Source organism: Rhinolophus ferrumequinum, chromosome 26 (assembly GCF_004115265.2).
Source record: "Rhinolophus ferrumequinum isolate MPI-CBG mRhiFer1 chromosome 26, mRhiFer1_v1.p, whole genome shotgun sequence".
Lineage (NCBI taxonomy): Eukaryota > Metazoa > Chordata > Mammalia > Chiroptera > Rhinolophidae > Rhinolophus > Rhinolophus ferrumequinum.
Window position 1 is genome coordinate 25,590,607 of NC_046309.1, and position 23,168 is coordinate 25,613,774.

General features: G+C 36.0%; 1 protein-coding gene and 1 pseudogene across 2 annotated transcripts in view; both read left to right on the forward strand.

Annotated features, from left to right (window-relative positions):
- The window catches only part of ASZ1 (ankyrin repeat, SAM and basic leucine zipper domain containing 1), a 49,352-nt gene that overhangs the window by 5,389 nt on the left and 20,795 nt on the right, over nucleotides 1-23,168 (forward strand). For both annotated transcript variants that reach the window (XM_033099028.1, XM_033099029.1), the window contains exon 4: nucleotides 834-945. In XM_033099028.1, the coding sequence (XP_032954919.1) occupies nucleotides 834-945 (112 nt within the window). The remainder of the gene's footprint in view (nucleotides 1-833; nucleotides 946-23,168) is intronic.
- On the forward strand, nucleotides 10,931-19,588 carry LOC117017964 (proliferating cell nuclear antigen-like; annotated as a pseudogene).

Genomic DNA, 23,168 nt, shown 5'->3' on the forward strand with positions numbered 1-23,168 from the left:
TTTACATTACTCATAGAATGTTCACATAAATTCTTTTATGCATCTAACCAACAATATCCTCATCAGGTAAAGAGGGCAAATATTAGCTTCCTATCTACAAATTAGATCTACTGAGATATTAAAATATCACTGTAGTCACAGTTTATTAGTGGCAGAACTAGGACTAGAATCTATATAGTTGGTCAATATTGAAACACTAAATGTAAACCATGGCTACCATGACCTATTTTGAATTTACAAATTCTTACTTAAGATGTGTTGTTGTTGTTGTTGTTTAATCTACTCTGATCTTTGCTGATGCTGTATGAGTCAAGGGAAGACGAATTTTAGTAAACAGGGTGAGCTCAGAGAGGTCAAGTAAAAAAGGACTGAAAAAGAACCAACAGATGTGGCAGTTAGGTCATTTTTGGTAGCATGGCATAAGCCAGATTTCAGTGAGTTATCAAATGAATGAGAAGTAAAGAAGTTAAATCAAAATATCAATCATTGTTTCTCAACCATGAGTGCAGCAAGGCAAATTTTAATCAACCAAAAAGTGTTAAAACTCTGGAAAGTATCTCTATGCTCCTAACTATCTTCCTAATGTCTTGAAGGAATGAGGAAAGTATATTAAGAAATGAATTATAGATACAATTTGAAGATCAAGGCAGTTCATCCCTAATCTAATTTTTTGATGAAGGAAGACAAAGTTGTATACTCAGAGCAAGAGATTGGGAATAGGTTATGGAAATTTAAGAGTGCAGTAAATGTTTAGAATCTTTTGAATGGTAAAAGAAGTCAGTTAGACACAGCTATTGGTATGTGGGGGTTCCTCATTTTTCTATTCACTATAGATAAGCAAACGATTCTGATAACCGCATGTTCTGCTCGTGGCTCAGAAGAACAGATCTTGAAGTGTGTGGAGCTGTTACTTTCAAGAAATGCTGATCCAAATGTTCCTTGTAGGTAAGAGCCTTACTGTCTATTCAGAAATGATGGCTACTTTTATTTGATTATCAGACTTAAAACTTTGATAGCATGATATTTTTAAAAAATCATAAACAATGTACATTTACTTGGTCATACAGTTGATGAATGAAAATAGGTCCTAAGATCATGGTTCCAATTGTGTAAGATTTTTCTAAGGAAGGACATATCATGAAGGTAGTCTTTCAACTTTTAATTTTTAGAACAATGTTCTTAGAATTTGAAATGAAAGGAAAAGAAGGACAGTAAACTGTATCATTTCCTTTGAATCATATACTCCAAAAAATATGATTGAGGTATAATAGTAAAGCCTCAACTTAGTGTTCTAATACCCACTAAACAATTTTACACAAATACTAAGATATATATCCAAAATAATATATCAATTGTTTTCATTTTTCTAAGTCTTTTCCATTTATGCTATATATGTAATAATGCCTAGATGCATAGAAAATAAGTAGTAAGTGTATCTTGGCATTTGTTGAAATGTCAGTAATTTTTAAAAAATGAATCAGAATGCTTAAAATTTCCATCATTGACTTCTTTCTTCTCTGGCTCGATTTTCCTGTTAAATCTCTTCCTGTTTTATTCTTAAAATGAAGAGAGTGAGAAGTAGCCCATCCAACGGAAATATGTCTAGCATGAATAAATAATTATCCATAATTCATTCAAATAATAATGATCTAGTGCCTAATATATAGAAATAACTATACTTGACTCTAGAAGGTTTTTTTCCCTAATATTGTTTACTTTCTGTAACACCTGGACAGCAGCTTTGGAACGTGCCAAAAGGCATTCTATAATTCACAGATGTTTTCTGAGATGCAAAGATTTTTATTTCGTAAAGTGGTTCTGAAGCAAGGTCTTTTTTGTCTCCCAGTGGACATTTGGCAGTGACTGGAGACATTTTTGGTTGTCACACCTGGGAGAAGCTACTGGCATCTAATGGATAGAGGCTGGGGATGCTGCAAAACATCTTACAGTACATAGAACAGCCCCTCAGAACAAAAAATTACCCAGCCCCAAATGTCAGTAGTGCCAAGATTGAGAAATTGTGAGAAAAATCAAGGCTTATAGAGTGGATATTCAGTATTGCACAAATAAAGATTTATTGCAGGAAAGGAACTTTCCTCAAACTTTGAGCAAATCAATTCACAGGGACTTTTATTCTGCCATATATGGTATAATCCCTAGTTAGGTATAACTTTTGGATTTGATTGAACGGTGGAAGTGGGAGCTGCAGGACATGTAACTAAAGTAAACTTTGATGGGTGCTGTAATTTTTATTTGTACCATTAGAGGTGGCTTATGATAAGATTTGCCTCTCTGGTTCAGTGGAAAATTGTTTTTTGCTGGTGCTCTTCAAAAAAAATTGTTTCTTACTATGTCTACTATGTCTAAAGAGCAAAGTCTTTACCCTCTCAGTCACATACTGTTTTGTGAACACACTGGAGAAAAAGTCAAGCAAGCCCGTATCATAGGTTCTAGACTGTTCTACTTCCTTAAGAACCAGAAGGCATCTTTTAGATGTATAGGGCATACCTGGGAAAAGCATTCTATTTGAATTAACATAACAGAAGGTTAGCATCTCAAGCTAAAACTATAAGGCAACCACACAATTTCAAAACTGAAAACCTTAGAAAAGCTATTGAATTTGAAACCTCATAAGGTTTAGATTAGTAGGTGTTCAACTAAAATAAAGAATTTTACAACATGGTTGAAGAGTTATCTGCATCTAATTAACACATGTGAGAAACACCTGAAAAACTTTTCAACTGCTATTATTTATGCTCAAAGCATAAAGCAATAAAATGACTGAATTGTTTGAATTGTTTTCTTGTAGAAAATGAGGATCTTGATAGAGCTGAAAAGAGAGTATGTCTTGATAGAGCTGAAAAGAGAGTATAACAAGTAGTGCTTTTAGGCTGCAAATTTTATAAAACGGATGGCATTAGTGGGCATATGGGGATAGCATGCTAGCAACGTAAAGGGAAAAAACCTCAGGACACAAGGACTGCAGTGATATTGGGGCAGAGTTTACAGATAATTCATTAGCAGTGACAAAAATCAAAACCTATTAGAAGATTGGGAGTTTTAGTTTCTTGTACAAAGTGCCAGAAGATACCAGCGATATATAAGGGAAGTACTTACTGTCCAGATGTAGAGGACAAAAACATATTTAGATGAATTTATTTTTAAGCTGTTGACATAGTCTCTTGTTGAACAATTCTTCTGCTGAGAAAAATTACCTCTTAAAAAAAGAGCACAAAGAGTTGGCCATACAACTTGTAAATGGCTAGTTTTTGTGAAAGCTAGATGGTCATATACTTGCCCATTGCAAAGGAAGTTGACCTGTAAGTTTTAAACTAAAATGGTAATCAGTAGTCGTTTCATGAAGTGAAAGTGATAGAAAAGTCTATGAAACCAACCTCTAAGCTAGAGACCAAGGTCTCATTTTTGACACATAAAGTAACATGGAAGCTCTTGTGTATTCTATGGACATAATTCAAAAGACAGGGTCTTGATTTATATATAAAATGGAAAAAAAGAAAAGGAGGGTTTTACCTGTATCAGAAGCAGAAAGATTATTCTAGATCTTACAATGGAAGTAAATCATTTAAATCAAATGTACCACTTGGTTCTGTTAAAAGTGAATAGAAGAATAAAAATTAAGAGGAAACTGTTGAATTCCTTATACTTAGAGATCTTGCTGAATGGTACTGAGGAAATCCTGTAATAGTTCACATTTTTTAATTGTTTATAACTTAAATACAGTGAAATACTCAGATATTCAGTTTACAGTTGGATCAGTTTTGACAAATGCGTACATTCGTGTAACTCACACCCCAAAACAGAGTATTTCTATTATCCCAGAAAGTTCCCTCATGTCCCTTTCCAGGACTCTGGATCCTATTTCTACCGCTATAAATTAGTTTTTGTTATTTTAAAATGTTATATAAATAGAATTATGCAGTATTTTTGTGTTGTCTAATTTTTTTCCACTCAGGATAATGTTTTTAAGATTTATCCATATTGTGTATCAGTAGTTTGTCACTTCTGTTGCTGACTACTACAGTGTATGTGTATCACATAATAAATGTAAGAGGTGTGACGAAGTCTGCCATCACAAAAAGAACTGGCTCAATAAGGCAGAAAGCTGACTAGCCTGGGAATTGAGAGAAAAAACAGCATCACAAATGAAAGGCTGTAAAGTTGTTGGAACCTTCAGTAGGCAGAACGAACAGCTCCTTAAGGCTGTGTGCTGAGGCAGTGTGAGTGCTGACAAGCGGGCGCGTTGCTCTGCCTGAGCAGCTCCTGCTTGGAGGGCCCAGCCCTGGCCAGTCCCTTGGCTTGTCTGCCCCAGGGGTTTGTCTTACTCTTTTCGTGCACCCTCCCCAGGTTCCTTTGTGGGGTTTTTTTCCTCCAGAATTTCTATAAAACTATTAACTTCTGCCTATCACTTTCCCTTCCTTACCTAGCCTTTTATTCTTTTTGAAATATTTTTATTGTAAAAAAAATATAGGTCCTAAAATGTGCCATTTTAACCATTAGTAAGTGTACAGTTTAGTATTTTTTGACTGTAAACTTTTGCCCCAGGCATTTGAGGTTTGCAGTCTTTTTGAACAATGCCGGTTTTTTAAAGCTTCAGTTCCCGGTTAAGCTAAATGGAGACAGTGCCTTCTATCCGTTCTTCAGATCGCTGTTAGGTTCGTGCAAAAGTAATTGCAAATTAAAAGGTTAAAAATAATTGCAAAAATCGCAATTACTTTTGCACCAACCTAATATAACTATCTGCTTCTTTGTTTTACCTACTGAATTGTTTTTCGGGAAATCCCACTTGATGTTTGTTTGTTTTACTTCAGCAAGCCATTTTTATTGTTAGAGTAATAACAAGCCTTTAAAAAGTATGTATACAACATATAATATATATAAACAAAAGTATATATAAACATTTCTGGTTTTAGGGTTTCTTTCTCAGTTTGCTGAAACATTTATTTTCTTTACATTTAGATGACAAATGTTTCCGGCAGAAGAGTGGTATATTCGCGTTGCTTAGTTATGAGATAAAAGTTTAGTAAAATGATGTGGCATTTTTATTTCAATAGATGTTTTATTACCCTTGAAAAGACAGCACACGTTAACTAATGTCCAAGGTTTTGACGTAATCATTGTGTGATAGTTAACTTGGTGAATGTTATTGCCTGTTTTAATAAATAGAGAATACTCTGGGAAAATGTTGCTTTCTTGCTCAGAATATAAATTGAGTTATAAATGTCACTGAAGCGTTTTGGTAGATTGAGGGGTAATTTTGTATTACAATATTAACTTGTTTTTTTGTTATAAGGAAATATGTGACATATCTTTGCTGAAGTCACAAAAATATTTTCAGAAAGTTCTTTTAAATAGCTTATTTAGAAAACATTACTAGACATTGTTATTATGTGATTTTCTTTCTTCCTGTATTTTTTAAATAAATTGCTTGTCCCTATCCTCCGCCTGTCTTTTCTTTTATCTGCATACAGCTGCTAGTGTTATCTTTGTTAGCAGTTTCACATGTATGCAAAAAATTACAAATACCTTAGTGTTACCTTGCATATTCAGGACATAGCATTAATACTGCCGTTCATATACCTGGACTTGTCCGTGGTCCTTTTGAAAGCACAGAATAGAGAGGAGAAAGGTGAGAGAAGCTAATCGATGTAAGCCCTTGACACTAATCTCTCAAAACACATGCGCAGAAATGAAGTCTTGAAAAAACGAAACAAAACAAAAAAAACAATCCAGATTCTGACTTGGCTTTGGTTAAGTTGTGTACTGGCAGCAAAAGCTTCCATCTGGAAGAGTCCCATGCCATTTTTTCTATTTAATTGTGGTCCCATGGTCATATCAAACTTCAAGAGTGGAGTGAGGAAGTGCAATCTTACTGTGTTCACAGAAGGAGAATCCGCAATATTGGGGGGACATAATTTACCACCTAAATGTATTTTCTTCATGGCCATAGTAACTTTATTCCCTTTTTATTGTATGCTTAAAGCAATAATTAATTTTGAATTTTGAACATAAATTTGTACCAAGAAACTTTGGCATTTATCTCAAACTTTTTCATTCATGTATATATATACATATATATATATATATATATATATGTATATATATGTGTGTGTGTGTATATGTATATACATATATACGTATATATGTATATATATGAATTTATATACATATAATTTGTCCCCAATTTGTGTTTTTTTTGTAATGTCTCTTAGATTCATTACAGTTTTGATATTTATAATCCCACCTTAGGGGCTACTTTTATAGCCTCCTAATTGATATTTTTGACTGCACTGCTGTACTTTAGTCAGCCCTCTATGCTGTTACCTGAAGAACACACTTCCTTTTGTCCCTTAGATGAAATCTAAAACGCTGCATAATATGATCCCACCTTGTTTACTTTTCACTACTCCCTAATCTTTAACTTGTATTTCATTTATACAGTTTCTACACTGTTCCTCAGATACACAGTCATTCCTGCATCTGTGTTTTAGCTTTCGCTTTTCTTCAATTTGGAATATCCTTCCCTCACTGTGGATTCCAATTATGCCTTCCAGGGCCAGGTTAACAGTCTATTAAGCTTTCCCATGTCAGTGAAGCCCATATGAGTGCTATTTGTTTATAAGCTATTTGAAGTGAGTGATTAGCTTATTTAGCACATTTTTATACATCTCATTGTTTTCATGGATGTATGAAAGTCTTGTGAGCTACTTGACTACCATGGTGAGGTACATATTTTTTTTATTCCTTAATTCTTTTGTGTGATATATCAAGTTTTTATTGAATTTAACAGATTTGAAAGAGTGATCATTTGTCTATTTTATTTGCAAAACTAAACTGAAACATATAACTTGTGAAATAATTAATATGTTAATCCATTTATACCACAGAAAGTATGAAGCATGATTTAGAGCCTGGAAATCGGGGTCCAAATACTGTCTCAACAACTTGTTCAAGCTAATACAACTATTAAGTCTTTTTGTAATCTCCAAGGCTCAGTGTCTGTATTGATTGATAGATCTCTAGAGTTACACCTAGCTCTAGCCATCAGGGTGGCTATGAGAATTAAAACAAGATAATAAATGTGAAGATACTTAACATGCTGCCATTTCATAGTAGGTTCTTACCAAATGTTACATTTTGTTAAATTGATGATATTTTCTGTGTTGTGTGACAAGAGCCACAATTTCTAAAGTGCACATTTCTGATTGATTTATGAAACTAAACTAATAAGTATGTATCCTATTTTTATTCACAAACATTTACTATTTTAAAAGACACATAAATGCATGTGTATTCTTACCTATTGTTTTGACTGAACATTAAAAATGATTAACTATTTCAATATGAAAAAAATCTGGATTGCAGTTGGTCAAGAGTAAATAAGAGTTGGGGATGTGGAAAGAATGAATATAAACTACCCTTTCTAGTAGCTTAGCAAGAAAGAGAAAAGACATACAGGATGTTAGCTAAATAGGAATATCAAGGACAGTATTGACTTCAATAGTCTTTCAACTCTTAAGTGCTGAAAGAATGCTGCTTAAGTGAAACTGGAGATTGCCTAACACTTGTCAAAAAGATTACCCAGGTAGTGAATATAATTGTTTCAAATGCTTTGTAATCAGAAATTGTCATCCATCCTCTTCAGAAGTCTCTCTTTGGAGTTTGGTATCGATTAAGTTTAGATCGTCTACATTTCAAACACACACAAAGGTAATTTGAAATAAAAACCAACCATATTTCATGTATTCTGACATATTTTTTTTCACATATTAGCATCTCTGAAATTGGTATACCTCCTAAAATTGAAGGTGTCTTAGATCCAGTGAAATATAGTAGGTTTCTTACTTATTTTAGTAGTTTCGTCTTAATTTATACTTTTCATATTTAGGGATGTCCAGCAGTACCGGAAATCCTGGGAGAAGTGAGCAGTGTAAAAATAACATTTTAAGCTTTCTCTCAGGAAAGCTGGGAAATTTTTCAGCTATTATGTCTTCACATACTACTTTTGCCTCATTGTCCCTCTTCTCTCCAACTGGAATTTAGACTATTACACCCCTTTAGGTATGTCTCTTCACACTCTTTTATTTCCTATTTTTTTTCCTCTGCATATTTCACCTGGGTGTTTTTTCCTGGCCTATCTTCCTGGTTATTAATCCTTTTCTGCTGTAGCTAATCTAGTATTAAACACTTTAACACTTTATTTTCACTAATCTTATTTTTCAGTTCTAGAGTTTCTGATTGCCTCTTTTCCCCCCAAAATTCCAGTCTCTAATTAATTTTTTTCTTTCACACTTATTTTAAACTGTGCTTCTGATAACATATATAGATTGGTTTTTATTGTCTGTTTTTCTTTTCTTTTTTTTATTTTACTATTTTTATTAAATTTATTGGGGTGGCATTAGTTAATAAAATTATATAGATTTCAAGTGTACAATTCTATAATACATCATCTGTTTATTGCATTGTGTGTTCACCACCCAAGTCAGATCTCTTTCTGTCACCATATATTTGCCCCCCTTTACCTTCTTCTACTTCCCCCACTGGTAACCACTGATACTTGCCCACTTACCCTCTGGTAACCACTAAATTGTTGTCTGTGTCTATGAGTTTTTGTTTGTTGCTTTCACTTTTATATCCCATATATGAATGAAGTCATATGGTTCTGTCCTTTTTCTGTCTGATTTATTTCACTTAGCATGATAATCTCAAGATCCATCCAAGTTGTCACAAATGGCAGTATTTCATCTTTTCTTATGGCTGAGTAATATTCTAGAGTGTATATATACTACATCTTCTTTATCCAATCATCTATCAAAGGACACTTCCGTTGTTTCCATATCTTGGCCACCATGAATAATGATGCAATGAACATAGGGGTGCATATATTTTTACAGATTTTTTTGGGTAGATATCCAGAAGAGGAATTGTTGGGTTATAAGGTAGTTCTATTGTTAATTTTTTTGAGACCATCCTGTTTTCCATAGCAGCTGTCCTAATTTGCATTCCCACCAACAGTGTATGAGTTCCTTTTTCTCCACAGCCCCTCCAACACTTGTTATTATTTGTCTTATTGATAAAAGCCATTCTATCATGTATGAGGTGGTATCTCATTGTGATTTTTCTAGTAGCTTGGTGTCTCCATTGCTTCTTTGCCCTTGTGTTTCTGTCTGTTATTTCAGTTTGGTGGTATCTATGATTTTTTCCTCTGTTTCTTATTTTTTTATGTTATGTGTCTCAGTCCTGGATTTTTTTGTGTGTGATTACTATTAAGTTTATGCAAAAGAAAATTTCATACATATAGTGGTCCTTTTTCTTCTGCGTACATCTTATCTCCATTCCCATTTGCAAATTCAGACCTTTCCCCCCTCCTTTTTAGGTTTTTGTCACAAATTATCCTGTTTATGCTGTGAGTTCATTCCTAAGCGGCAGTAGCAATTATCTTCTTTTTCTTTTTTATGCTTTTACCTACTTTAACCTTTATATTATATTTAAGTGTATAGCACACAACTCTGAATAAGGGTTGCAGTTTCCTGCTTCTGTCTGTTAGTCATCTTACTCATAGTTTTGTATCTTTTTGTATCAGGTAGAATAAACCCCTTCAGTATTTCCTATAATGCAGGCCTTGTGGTGGGGAATTTCCTCAGCTTCTGTATGTCTGGACAGGTCTTTATTACTCTTTCATATCTAAAGAATAGCATTGCTGGATATATTTTTCTTGGCTGGTAATTCCTCCTTTTCAATAGTTTGAATATTTGATTCCACTTCCTCCTGGCTTGTAGAGTTTCTGGTGAAAAATCTGATGATGATCTAATGGGCTTTCCTTTATAGGTTACCATGTTTGTTCCCTTGGCTGCCCTGAGAATTCTTTCTTTGTCATTGATTTTTGACAGTTTTAATATAATGTGCCTTGGAGAAAGCCTTTTGGACTGAGGTAATTAGGTATTATGTTTGCTTCCTGGATTTGAAGATCCAGTTTTTTCCATAGGTTTAGGAAGTTCTTGTTGGCTATTTGTTTGAATAGGCTCTCTGTTCCCTTCTCCTTCTCTTCTTCTGGTAAACCCATTATTCTTATATTGCTCTTTCTGATGGCGTCTGATAGTTCTTCTAGAATTCTTTTATTTCTTTTTACTCAAGTCTCTCCTTCCATCTGTGTCATTTCCAGATTTTATCTTCAGTATCACTATTTCTTTTTCCTCCATTTAGTTAGCTCTATTTTCTAAGCTCACTATTTAGTTCTTCATGCCTTTTATTGAGTTCTTCAGCTCCAGAGTTTCTATTTGGTTCTTTTTTTAAAGTTTCAATCTCCTTGCTAAAGTATTCCTTTTGTTCGTTGATTTTATTTCTGAGTTCATTAAACTGTCCAAGTTTTCTTGTATTTTGTTGAATTTTTTCAGAACTGTACACTTGAATTCTGTTTTTTAAATCACATATTTCCATGTCTTAAGTTTTTTTCTGGAGTTTTTTCATTTTCTTTTTGAGCTGTTTTTTTACCTTGGTTCTTCATGGTATTTGATGGATTATTTCTCGGCCTAGGCGTTTATGGGCGTGAACTCTGAAGCAGATGGATAAGAAAAGATCTTTCTTTTGTTTTCCAGTAGGTGGCTCTGGGGTGCAACTGTTTTATTTTCTCTTGTACTACTTTGGCTTCTCAGATCTCTGCTGAGCGGCGGGAAATGCCCTGTATTTCCTGGAAGGTGGGTACCTCCTCGGTGATCAGGTGGCCTCAGTCTAAGGGCACTACTCCCATGGAAGAATGGGTGGGCGATGAGGTTCCAAGCCCCTGAAATCCTAATACTGCCGCTGCAGCGAGACACTCCTGCATTGCCCCCTCTGGGATCAGCCCCGATGGGTGGGGTCAGGGTAGGCTGGAAGAGGCCACTGGTGTGTTTGTGGCTTTGCTCTCCTCCTCGTAATGGCGACTGCCAGACCTCAGCTGCCTCGTCTCTGTATTTCCACCTTTGTCACTGAGATTACCCTGTGTGCTGTCTGCTGCTCAGGAGTTCTCTCTCCAGTTCTCAGGGTTGTAGATACTTGCTTTGTAATCCGACACTCACTGCTACAGCTTCTTCTGGAGCCCACTGCTAGCTGTGTGAGGTGTAGGGAGGTGAGCTCTGGGAGAATGAGGGGAGGTGGCCAGGCTCTGTGGCTTTGTGTTTTGCCTGGTAATGGCGGCTGCTGGAATGCAGCTGTTGCACGTCTGTATTCAGTCTCTGCCCAGATCTCTGGGTTCAGCTATATTATATGCTGACCTTTCAGGCAGGAATGCTCAGAGGGACAGAGAGTGCCTCTGCAGCCTGGTTCCTTCACTCTCCCGTGACCCTCTCTAAACTCCAGGCTGCGTCTGCAGCACTTATCTTTTCACTTCGCCCTTCCCTCCTCCCCTGTTCGTCCAGATTCCCCCACCTTCAGATGATTCGATGCGTACATCTCTCAGACGTGTTTGTGTGTTGCTCAGGGAATCCTTTGTTGAATTACAGCTGTTCAACTTGTGACTTCAAGGAGAGATGTCAAGGGTATCCCTCACAGTGCCATGCTTTGACGTCACTCTCTTTCCTTTTGGTCACTTGGTTTTATCTCCTATAATGCCTAGTAATTTTCATGGGATACTGGATGTTATGTACAAATATTTGTATAGGTCTGTTAGCTTCCAGAAAATATTTAATTTTATTCTGAGTGGCAGTTAGAATCTTGATCTAATTAGGGATTATAATGGTTCAAGGCTGTGTTTTAGGATTAGTTTGTTTTCCCCGTAGCCCTTCAGTGTTCTCAACTCAAACTTGGGGTGTTTACCTGAGCCACTCTTTTTGAGGGTTATAAAAAGAATTCAAGAAGAGTCTGAAAGTTTTGGCTAGAAATAAATGATAAAGATTCATTCAAGATTAGATTAGAATTTGCAAAATTAGAACATAGTTAGGAAACAAAACCAGAAGTGTTCCAAAGTAGAAAGAAAAGTTCTTATAGTAAAAAGTGCATTCTTGAGAATAATCACTCCTGCATTCTGAGCCCGAGGATTGGTCCAGGATGGTTATCAGTCAGATGTCAGGTGATAGGGATGATGGATGCCATGTGGTCTAGAGGATGGGCACCAGGGGGTTTGGTCACGTCTGGTGATCTGAATAATGGATGTCAGGTGGCCCAGATATGTGAGTCCTTCAGGGGCAATTTATAGGGTTATCAGAAGGTCCAGGTGTATATCTAGGCATTGACGCAGGACTAGAAAGTTCAAAAAAGTTTAAGTTCCCAGGCTAGTTGAGATAAGAATATAGTCTTTCCTTATGCCTCAACCTTCGCAATGGTACTTTTAGCAGCTTGGTTAAAGTGACTCCACTTTATGTGTTCCCCATCTTCATTCTTTTTCACGGTTGTGAATGCTACAATCTGTCTCCTCATCTGGATGGAAATGCTGAAAGCCCTTCTCAGCTTGTCAGCCTAACGGCTGGTTTGTAGTCTTCCTCCCTTCCTCCCCACACATATTTTGTGTATCTTAGGAATCTACAAATTCCTTGAAGGGAAACTATTCCTTTTTTCCAGACTCTTAATTATTGGAGTTCTTGGTTGGTATCCCTGAACTCCAATTTTTGTGTCTCTAGTCCCATAAGAAGGCCTAGGGTACAGGCCATAGCTTTCTGCTTTTCAACCCAGAAATTGGCAAATGTCTTAAGAGAACAAGTGGCAGAGAATGTAGGACTCAACTCAACAAATGCTTCTTTTTTCCCCAGGATCCTGGCTTCTCATGTTCTCATTGCCTTGATTTTTCTACAGTGCCTTGAAACATATTTGCTATTTTATCAGCTTTGACAGCCTTTGTGAGTAGGAAGGTTGATCTACTCTGATAGTTGGAAATGGATGTCCAATCTATAGCATTTTATCATTGTCAAAATCTCCTTTATCGTAGTTTTCATTAATCTCCTAGCTGAAAGCTGATTGTTTTAAGTAGACTGAAAAGAGTAGATAATCCTGAACTGTTCAGTAAAAATGTGACATAAAAACAAACCAACCATTTTACTCTTGGTATAGAGAAGTGATAAATACATCATTATGAAGGTATATTTCTTTTTTCCCTGTCAGATTGTTTTGTTTCCACTTTTCTGTGTATGCCATCTAGTGGAGGTTTTATGGAAATGAAATAACTAGAAATTGAGATGAGTGAAAGGCTGTGTATCATCCAAAAATAAAATTTTAAATTATGGTAACATACATAAAATTTATGCTTTTTAACCAACTCTTGACCATTAACAATTTTGAGGAAATTTGGTACATGAAGGAAAAAGAAACAACTTAATATCACTAGTAAATTCATCTGAGTTTTGTTAAACAAAATATGGTAAGCACTAGAAGATAGAGGTAAAAGACCCAGTCCCTGCCTCAAATATTTGACAGTATAGCATAAGAGATTACAAAACTTCAGGCATTTACAACGTAGGAAGATTAGAGGTACTAGGGAGAATTTGACTGAGATGAAGATGACAGATGGAAGAAGCTTCCTAGAGGTTTATCTTTTGAACTGAAGTTTGCTGAATGGATAGAAGTCAGCCAATTGAAGATGGTAGAAAATGTTCAATGTAAGTGCATTATTCAGGTATAGAAAGGTGAGAGAGCTTATTTCATTCAGGCAATTTTAAGTTATGTAACTAGATCATATGATAGCAGAGTAGAAAATGAGCCAGAATTCAGCAATGGATGGATAATAACCTGTGTAATCTATGCTAAAAATATATGAATTTCAACCTGAAAGCTACTGAAAAAATTTAAGGTGAGTGAACATATTAGTATTTTATGAAGGTGATTCTGACGCCAAGTTGAGGATGAATTGGAGCCAGGAGGTCCAGTTAAAAGGCAATTGTTCTAGCTAAAGCCATGGACTGTATATTCAGAATTGAAAATAGCAAGTAATTTTGCTTGGATTTGAAGAACATTAGTTCCATTGTACCTCAAGACGGTTTTCAAAATTTATTTAAAATTCTGATCATAAACGGTTCCTGTTAAATTTTTTTTAATTGTATATTATAGAAAAGTGAAAAGTCTTCTGTTTTCCCTTCTTTAGTCCTTATAGCAGGTTGTTAAATATTCTTGCAGAACTTCTCCATGTATTAGCATTTTTTTCTTTCTTTTGTTTTCCTTTTGTTTTTAAATGGGATTACACACTATGTACTGTATAGCGGTTGACTTTTTTAACTGAACAGAGTTTCAGGGACACTTACTGCCAAATGTATAGATACAGTTCCTATAAATGCTGCATAATATTCCACTGTATTGATGTGCAATCATTACTTAACCTTATATTTTATTGAAGAACATTTGGATTTTTTTCAGGTTTTTAGTATTACAAAAAACACTACAGTGAACATCTCGGGCAACTTGGGTAGGTTTTCTATACAACACAGTCCTAAAGTGGAGTTGCTGATGCACAGATATATGTATACATAGAATTGTGATAATGTGTTGCCAAATTGTCTTCTGAAAAACATTGAATCATTTTATACTACCTCCAGCAGTATTGGAGAGGACCCACACAGTGATATCGCTGGACATTTTTGATGTTCTAAATGTTCCAGTCTGATTTGTAAATGATGATACTTCATTTTAGCTTGCGTGCTTTTCAATAATACTTAATTGATTAGTCTTCCACGTGTATATTTATTTGTCTATTAATTGCCTGTGACCTTTGCCATTTTTGTATTTGCTGGTCCACAGGTTTGTTACTGATTTGTAATTCCTTTTTGTACATTGGATCTCTTAGCTTTTTATTGTTACATATGTTGAAGATGCTATTTCTAGCTTGTTTTTGTTTATAATATTTTTGTTGTTTTTTAATTTTTATGTTGTGATAGCTATTTATTTAAGAAAAATTGTCAGAAAGCTAACTTCACAAAAAGTCATGGGGTCAGAGAGTATAACAGGTTACTTTTTTAAAACTTCTAAGGAATGGATTACACTAATATAATTTAAATCATTTCAGAGCATAATAAGTGATCAGCAAAATGAATGTTATTATCGGTTTAAATAAATAATATCCAGTGGTTCAAATGGGATTCATGTTAACTATGAAAAAATGGTTCAACATTAGGGAAATAAATTTTATAAATAGGAGAAGAGATTTTTTAAAAAGGGGATATTATAATAGATGCCAGAATGGTGTTTTATAAAAGTTAAAGTGGAATTCCAGTTTTCATAACCTTAGTAAAATTTGATTAGATGAGTAGTTCTTTAATTTCATAAACATATATCTGAAACCAAAACAAGCCATGTGCTTCATGGAGAAACACTAGCAGCATTTGCGTTTTTGTTAAGAACAAGACAAGGATGTTTATTATATGCTCTATTTGTCTTAACATTGTTTTGGGATCTGTGAGGCAATTTAGTCATGCAAGAGAAGGAAACAAGAGATAACAAATAATAATAAAAATAGCTAATAATGACAGAGCATTTACTTTGAGCCTAGTACTATTCTAATTAAACATTTTTATTACCACAGAATGTGATAATATCACAAACAGATGTCACTAATATAGAAACTATAACTATGACCATATAAAGTTGTAGAAACTGGGCAATAAGAATTTAAGAAACTTGCCCAAAGTTACATAGCCAATAAATGCTGAAGACTAGATTTGAACTTAGGTAGACTGACTTTACTTATACTTACAAGTATACTCTAAACTAGGAGTTTATAAACCTCTAAAGTTTGATTGGAACAGAGCCATGCTCATTCGTTTATGTATTGTTTATGGCTACTTTTCTGCTACAGTAGCAGTGTTGAGCGGTTATGACACAGCCCTGTATGCCCCATAAAGCCTAAAATATTTACATTATGGAAAAAAGTTTACAGAAAAAAACTTTACAGAAAAAATTTGCCAACCCTTGTTCTAAACCATTGAATTGTGTTAACATTTGATAAAACTATTAGGCCTTTTTTTATTAGGAAAGAAGGACCAAATTACATGAATATATCCTTAGTAAACCCAAGATAATCATCTCAGAAACTTAGAAATAGTGACTAAAAAGTGAAATAGTCTTTTTAAATACTAATACACAAAATTCAGTTAGTTTCCAATTTATAAATAACCAGCTTGAGAATACAATGAGATAATAGATCCCAGCCTCAAAGAGCAAAGCACATAAATATCTAAAGGTAAGTGTACAAGAAATGTGAAGGACCCAAATGAATAGAAGTTTAAAACTACACTGAGTTAATGAGAGGAGCTTGAATAAATAGACATGTTAAGTTTTTGGCCAGGATGACTCAGTATTAAAACAAGACATTTGTTTTTTTGTCTAAATTAGTTTGTGATATTAAACATTAAGAGTACCACGGGGATTGTTTTAACTTGATGAAATGATTCCAAAAATTTTGAGAGAAAAACATGACCAAAAGAAGATCAGGAATTTTCTGAAAAATAGGTTTATGACTTAAAGATGTTAAACTGAACATGTAGTAAAGTCTTGCCCTTCCACAGCAAACTTTAGACACCCATAAAGTTTTTTAAGTTCTATTTGAAACAGAAAGGGAATTATCTCTGGAATGTAAAAGAAGTAACTCCCTTAATAAAGAATTCCTGTCTGGCAATCCCTAAGAACTGCATTACTGATAGGCCAGGCTACAGTTGCTGGCTTGAGTCTTCCATGGGAGGGCCTTCACAGACTGGAAGATGGGTGCATAACCACAAATTGCCAAAATCTGGAGAATGTAAGCATCATAAAAGAGGAACAACAAATTCAACAAAAGAGTAGGTTAGACTAGAGAAAGTGGAAAAAACAGAAGACTCTAAAAAGGACTTTATTCCTCTGAGCAATGAAAGAGGGATTTGCCTGTACAAACAGTAATTATGAAACAAGTACAATGAATTATTTTTTAAAAGTAAACTAGTGTTGAATATTAAAGCTAAGTATGTGTGAAGAATAGAAGATGGGACTCAGCTGAAGAGCAGATTAATGGACCGAAAGATAGATGGGAGGAAATCTCCAAATACAACAGAAGGGTTACAAAGGAAAAAATAAGAGACATGGAGAACTATACCAGAACTTCTAACATCTAATAAGAGTTCTAGAAGGAATTCTTCTCCAAAAAGCATGAGCTCAGAAGAGGATACTGAGACTCTGGTCAAGATGGCAGAGTAGGTAAACGCTGTGCTCACCTCTTCCTATGACCACATCAAAATTACATCTAAATTATAGAACATCTATAATTGAGAACCACCTGAAGACTAGCTGAACAGATTTTCTATAACTAAGGATATAAAGAAGAAATTACATGGAGACTAGTAGGAGAGGCAGAAACACAAAATGGACTGGTCCAATATCCACATATGGTGGTTAAGAATCAGCAGGGATATCTCGGCTGAGGAAGTCCCCACTAAGAAGTGAGCCCCATACGGGGCTCCCCAGACCAGAACACCAGTGCCAAGAAGAGGAGTCCCGACAACAGCTGGCTGTGAAACTTACTGGGGACTCTGTCCAGGTGACATGAAAGTCTGCTGTGGACCCACGCATCCTCTTAAAGGGTCTGTGCACAAACTCACTTGCTCACAAACGTTCACCCTGAGCTCCAAAGAAGGGACAGCATTTGAAAAGCACGAGGGATATTCTGGGGGGAACTGAATTGTCTGGCTTCAGGACAAGGGCTGGAGAGGCTGCTCTCTCCAGGACTAAAGTGCCCACAGACACCATCGTTCCTTTGTTGAGCAGCCCCCCCACACACACACACATATACAACCTGCAGGCACAGGTGGGCAGTAAATCTGAGTCTCCGTTAACCTGCCTAACACATCTCTTGCCCCACAAAGGTGACTGAGACCCAGACCCACCTAGTTCACGCCTCTGACCTGAACCTCTTTCAAATGCTAATCCACACAAGCTGCAGGCCTGGGCCCATGCTGCAGACTTGCCTAAACTCTATCAAAGGTCCACAAATACCAAGCAAGCAGCGTCTGGCCTCAGTGTGCTGTATACGTCTTACTAAGTGGCCCCAAGCCTAGCACAAGTGACAGCCAGCTTTGATTCACAGCCTACCCACTCCCAGGCACCTCCAAACCCAGCAAAGTCAGCTACCAACCACAGATCACTTTGTAGCCCCTACCAGGTGGCCCCAGGCCAGACACAGATTAGGGCTGACCTGAGCCTGCACCAGAGCCCCTCCCAAGAGATCCTAGAATCAACACATCCAGTGGCCGGCTTCAGACCACACCAGAGCACCATCCAATTAGCGCCACAAATGACACATCCAAAGGGTGGACTTGGCAGGCACCAGAGCCTTGCTAAGTGAACCCTGCTTCATAGGGTCAGCCCCTGCACAGCAGCTCCTCCACTGTAGTCACAGCCAATCCTCACCACCAATCAGCCTGCGGGTCAGTCACACCCACAGACGTGCCAACAGCAATCAAAATTCAACTACAGCAGAAGAGTGCTGTACAGCTCACAGTAGGGACACTCCTGGAGGGCCTGATTCAGGTGAGCAGGGAGACTGAGCCACTGGGCCCACAGGAACCTACTACATAATGCCACCCTGGGAAAATGTAGCAGCTCTACCTAATACATAGGAACAAACACATGGAGGCAGCCAAAATGGGGAGACAAACATGTCCCAAATAAAAGAACAGAACAAAGCTCCAGAAAGAGAACTAAATAAAATGGAGACAAGCAGTCTATCAGATGCAGGTTCAAAATAGTGATTATAGGTGCTCGTCCTCAGTCTCAGTCTCTCACTGCTGTGTTTGCCTTCTTGCTGTCATCCTGTGAACCCTAAGCCAGCTATACCTCCTTCCTTCCCTCACTCTGTAGCCACGTCATTGCGACACTGCCACCACGTTCAAGGCACACCTGGTCCAGGGCTCCCTCCTGAAGAAGGTGCTAGAGGCGCTTAAGGACCTCATCAGCGAGTCCTGCTGGGACATCAGCAGAACATGGACTAGTCCCACCTCTCCTCTCCTGAGTGCAGCTCACCCTGTGCTCCGAGTGCTTTCACAGGTACCGCTGTGACCACAACCTAGCCATGGGCATGAACCTCACCAGCATGTGCAAAACACTAAAGTATGCTGGCAACAAAGACATCATTACATTAAGGGCTGAAGATAACGTGGACACGTTGGCACCAGTACTTGAAGCCCCCAATCAAGAAAACGTTTCAGACTGTGAAATGAAGTTAATGGATTTAGATGTTGAACAACTTGGAATTCAAGAACAAGAGTATAGCTGTGTAGTAAAGATGCCTTCTGGCGAATTTGCATGTATATGTTGAGATCTCAGTCATATTAGAGATGCTGTTGTAATTTCCTGTGTAAAAGTCACAGTGAAATTTTCTGCAACTGGGGAACTTAGAAATGGAAATACTAAGTTGTCACTAACAAATAATGTCCATGAAGAAGAGGAAGCTGTTAACATAGAGATGAATGAGCCATTCAGGTAACTTTCCCTGAGATATCTGAGCTTTTTTACAAAAGTGACTCTCCTCTCTCTTACAGTAACATTTAGTATGTCTGCAGATGTACCCCTTGTTGCAGGAAATAAAATTGCTGACATGGGACATTTAAAGCATTAGCTAGCTTCCAAGATCGAGGATGAAGAAGAATCTTAGGCGTTCTTAAAATCCAAGAAAATAAAACTAAGCTCTTTGAGGATTGCTTCTGAGATTCCAGCATGTCCTTAAGTCTGCTCTGTCACCAAGGTTGTACCTCCGAGTACATATGTAGTTAATATTTTCTGTAAATAACCTATTTTTTGTTTTGTCCATTCTCTACAATTTGTTTAAAGGATAAAGTCCCAAGTCAAATCTGGTCTTCTTAACCTAGAACTACTTCAGCTTTATCTCGAAATATTCCTCAGGATTTTTATAACAAAGGGTTTTGACTATTAATACAGTTTTAGGAATTGTTTTCAATTTAAATAAAAGTTATTTGAATTTCAAACATCACAGGGCAGTGCCTTCATCTGAACCATGACTGTTGCAGATATCCTCGGGAATTCACAGCTAACGCTACCTTTTGTAAATGGGTTTATTTTTTTTGGTCTGGAGCAGCCAGATGTAAATACATCAGATATCACCATAAAAAGTATTCCAAATACATACGTGACCAGATATTTGGGGGGGGGGATCCATTTGCCAAACAATTTGGTATTATTCTAACTTGAGCTCAAGAAATGAACAGAGGAGAACAAAACAAATTCTACATATTGAATTATTTTGTCATTTTTATTAGCAAAAACTAACATTTTTTCAGAGTTTAATGTGCTCAGAGTTGTGTGGGCTTTATAAAACTAGCATTGTTATAAGACTGTGTTTCTTTAGCCTAGGAACCTTTACAAGAATCTTGAAGTTTCAGTAGATCTATGATAGGGCCCCAAAGAGTATGTTTGTGCAAAAATAATTTTTCCAGTCTTATTTGGGAGTTACTTCCTTAAAGGATGGAGATGACTTAAGTTCCATGGATGCTGGATTCAACCAAGAAAGTGTAAAGGCCCAGCAGTTGTGAAACAAAAGAGTTTAAATGTTCCCAGTAATTGTGCTACAAGGTGACAAACTGGCATGTGACATACTGAGAACTGCTTTATTATAGTCCTTTTCCCCAGTGTAGTTTGTTTGGTGGATTAAATAACTAGTTTCTTTATTGTAGTACCTGGACTGAGTTCTAGTTATTGGACTTTAGAACTCACCGTATCCACTGGGAAAACTATTACTAGGAATAAATTGAACTGTTTATTCCCCCAGATACACTACTTCTGTGTACATGGAGGAAGGAGACTGGCAGCAAAGGGGCCTGATGGAACTTTGTGGAGGTGATGAAAATATTTTTCTAGACTGGTGATGGTTCCAAGACTAATCGTGTCAAGATTCATTAAATTGTACTTTATTCTGTGTAAATTATACCTTTATAAATCTGACATTTTAAAAAGCAAACAATAAAAATACAGTGGTTATAAGGATGCTCAGTGAACTTGGAGGATGAATAGATTGATCTTAGAATTTCAACAAAAAAGATAGGAAATATAAAAATGGAGATATTAATAGAAAACATAAAAAGGACTAGTCAAAAATGAAGACTGCATTAGCTGGAATCAACAGTAGATTAGATGTAACAGGGTCGAATCCGCGATTTGGAAGATAAGGTAACAGAAAACACCCAGTCAGAACAGCAAAAAGAAAAACAATTTTTTTTTTTAAATGAGGATACTTAAGGGACCTCTGTGACAGCATCAAATGTAACAACATTCACATGTTAGGGGTACCAGAAGTAGAAGAGGGATTGAGAACCTATTTGAAGACATAAAGACTGAAAACTTCCTTAACCTGGCAAAGGAAATAGATATACAAGCCCAGGAAGCACACAGAGTCCCAAACAAGATGAACATGAAGAGGTCCACACCAAGATACATCATAATTAAAATGCCAAAGTTTAAAGACAAAGAGGGACTCTTAAAAGCAGCAAGAGAAAAGCAGTTAGTTACCTACAAAGGAGCTCCCATAAGACTGTCAGCTGATTTCTCAACAGAAACTGTGTAGGCCAGAAGGGATTGACAAGAAATATTCAATGTGATGAAAAGCAAGGACTTTCAATTAAGATTACCCAGCAAAGCTATCATTTAGAATTGAAGGACAGATAACAAGTTTCCCAGACAAGAAAATGCTAAAGAAGTTCATCACCACCAAACCAGTATTACAAAAAATATTAAAGGGAATTCTTTAAGGAGAAGAAAAAATAAAAAATATGAATAATAAAGTTGCAATAACTACATACCTACCAATAATTACCTTAAATGTACATGGGTTAAATGCTCCAATCAAAAGATGAATGTATAAAGAAGACATAATACACACACACACACAGATATGTATATATATAAAATGATGGACTATTACTCAGTCATAAAAAAGAATGAAATCTTACTATTTGTGACAACATAGGTGGACCTAGAGGGTATTACGCTAAGTGAAGTAAGTCAGAGAAAGACACCATATGATTTCACTTATATATGGAATCTAATAAACAAAACAAACAAACTCATAGATACAGAGAACAAATTGATTGTTGTCAGATGGGAGGGGGTTGGGAGGCTGGCTGAAAAAGGTGAAAGGCTTAAGAAGTAAGAATTGGTAGTTACAAAATAGTTATGGGAATGTAAAGTTAGCATAAGGAATTAGTTAATAATGTAATAACTATATGCATAGTGTTAGATGTATTGGAATCACTTGATCACTTTGTAAGTTATATAAATGTCTAACCATATCCTGTACACCTGACTAATATAATATTGAATATACCTGACTAATGTAATACTGAATTTCAACTGTAATTGAAAAATAAAAAACATTTTTTTTTAAAGAAAGAGTTCAGGAAGGAGAAAATAGAAGCTATACTAAATTTGAAACAATAATGGCCAAGAATATTCCCAAACTGAACACACAAATCTTTAGGATTGAAAGATCCACTAAGTGCAAAACAAGATTTATACACATGACAAATAGATAAAGATATATAACATATATTTTAATTAAAATTAAAATATATAGCTATATCACAATGAACTTCAGAATATCAAGACTAAAGGGGAAAACCTTAAAAGTTACCTATACAAAAGATAATTTATGAAGATAATTCCTGTCAAAAAATAACCATCTGATATTGGACTTCTTAGTAACAACTATATATGGAACAAGAAAAATGGTCTGAGAAATAAACTTTGAACATGTAATTTTGTATTTAGTTATTCTATCGTTGAAGAGTGAAGGCAAAAATAAAGACATTTTCATATATATTATAACTTAAAGTTAGTATCTTTAGCAGGGCACCTACTGATATTTGAGTGAGACTGTACTGTATGTTGCAGAATTTTAGCAACCTTGGCCCTCACCCATAAATGCCAATAGCTCCCTCCAGTCATTTTGATAAACTGATGCCCCCACATACTTCATACAAAAGTATTGCTGATCAAGAACCACTGTTCTCCTGACTCTTAAAAATAACATCTAAAGCCTTTGCTACAAAAAGAAAAAAATCCAGAAGTGAAGGGATGTGAGAAATGTTGAACCAGCAATAAACATTGGTAATTCAAAATAACTGCTGGCTGTGAAAACAAGAATATTTATGATAAGATGATAATTATACTAAGTTTCCATGATAACAGTTTTGGAATTTGGGTGGCTGAGGGAAGAATGAAGC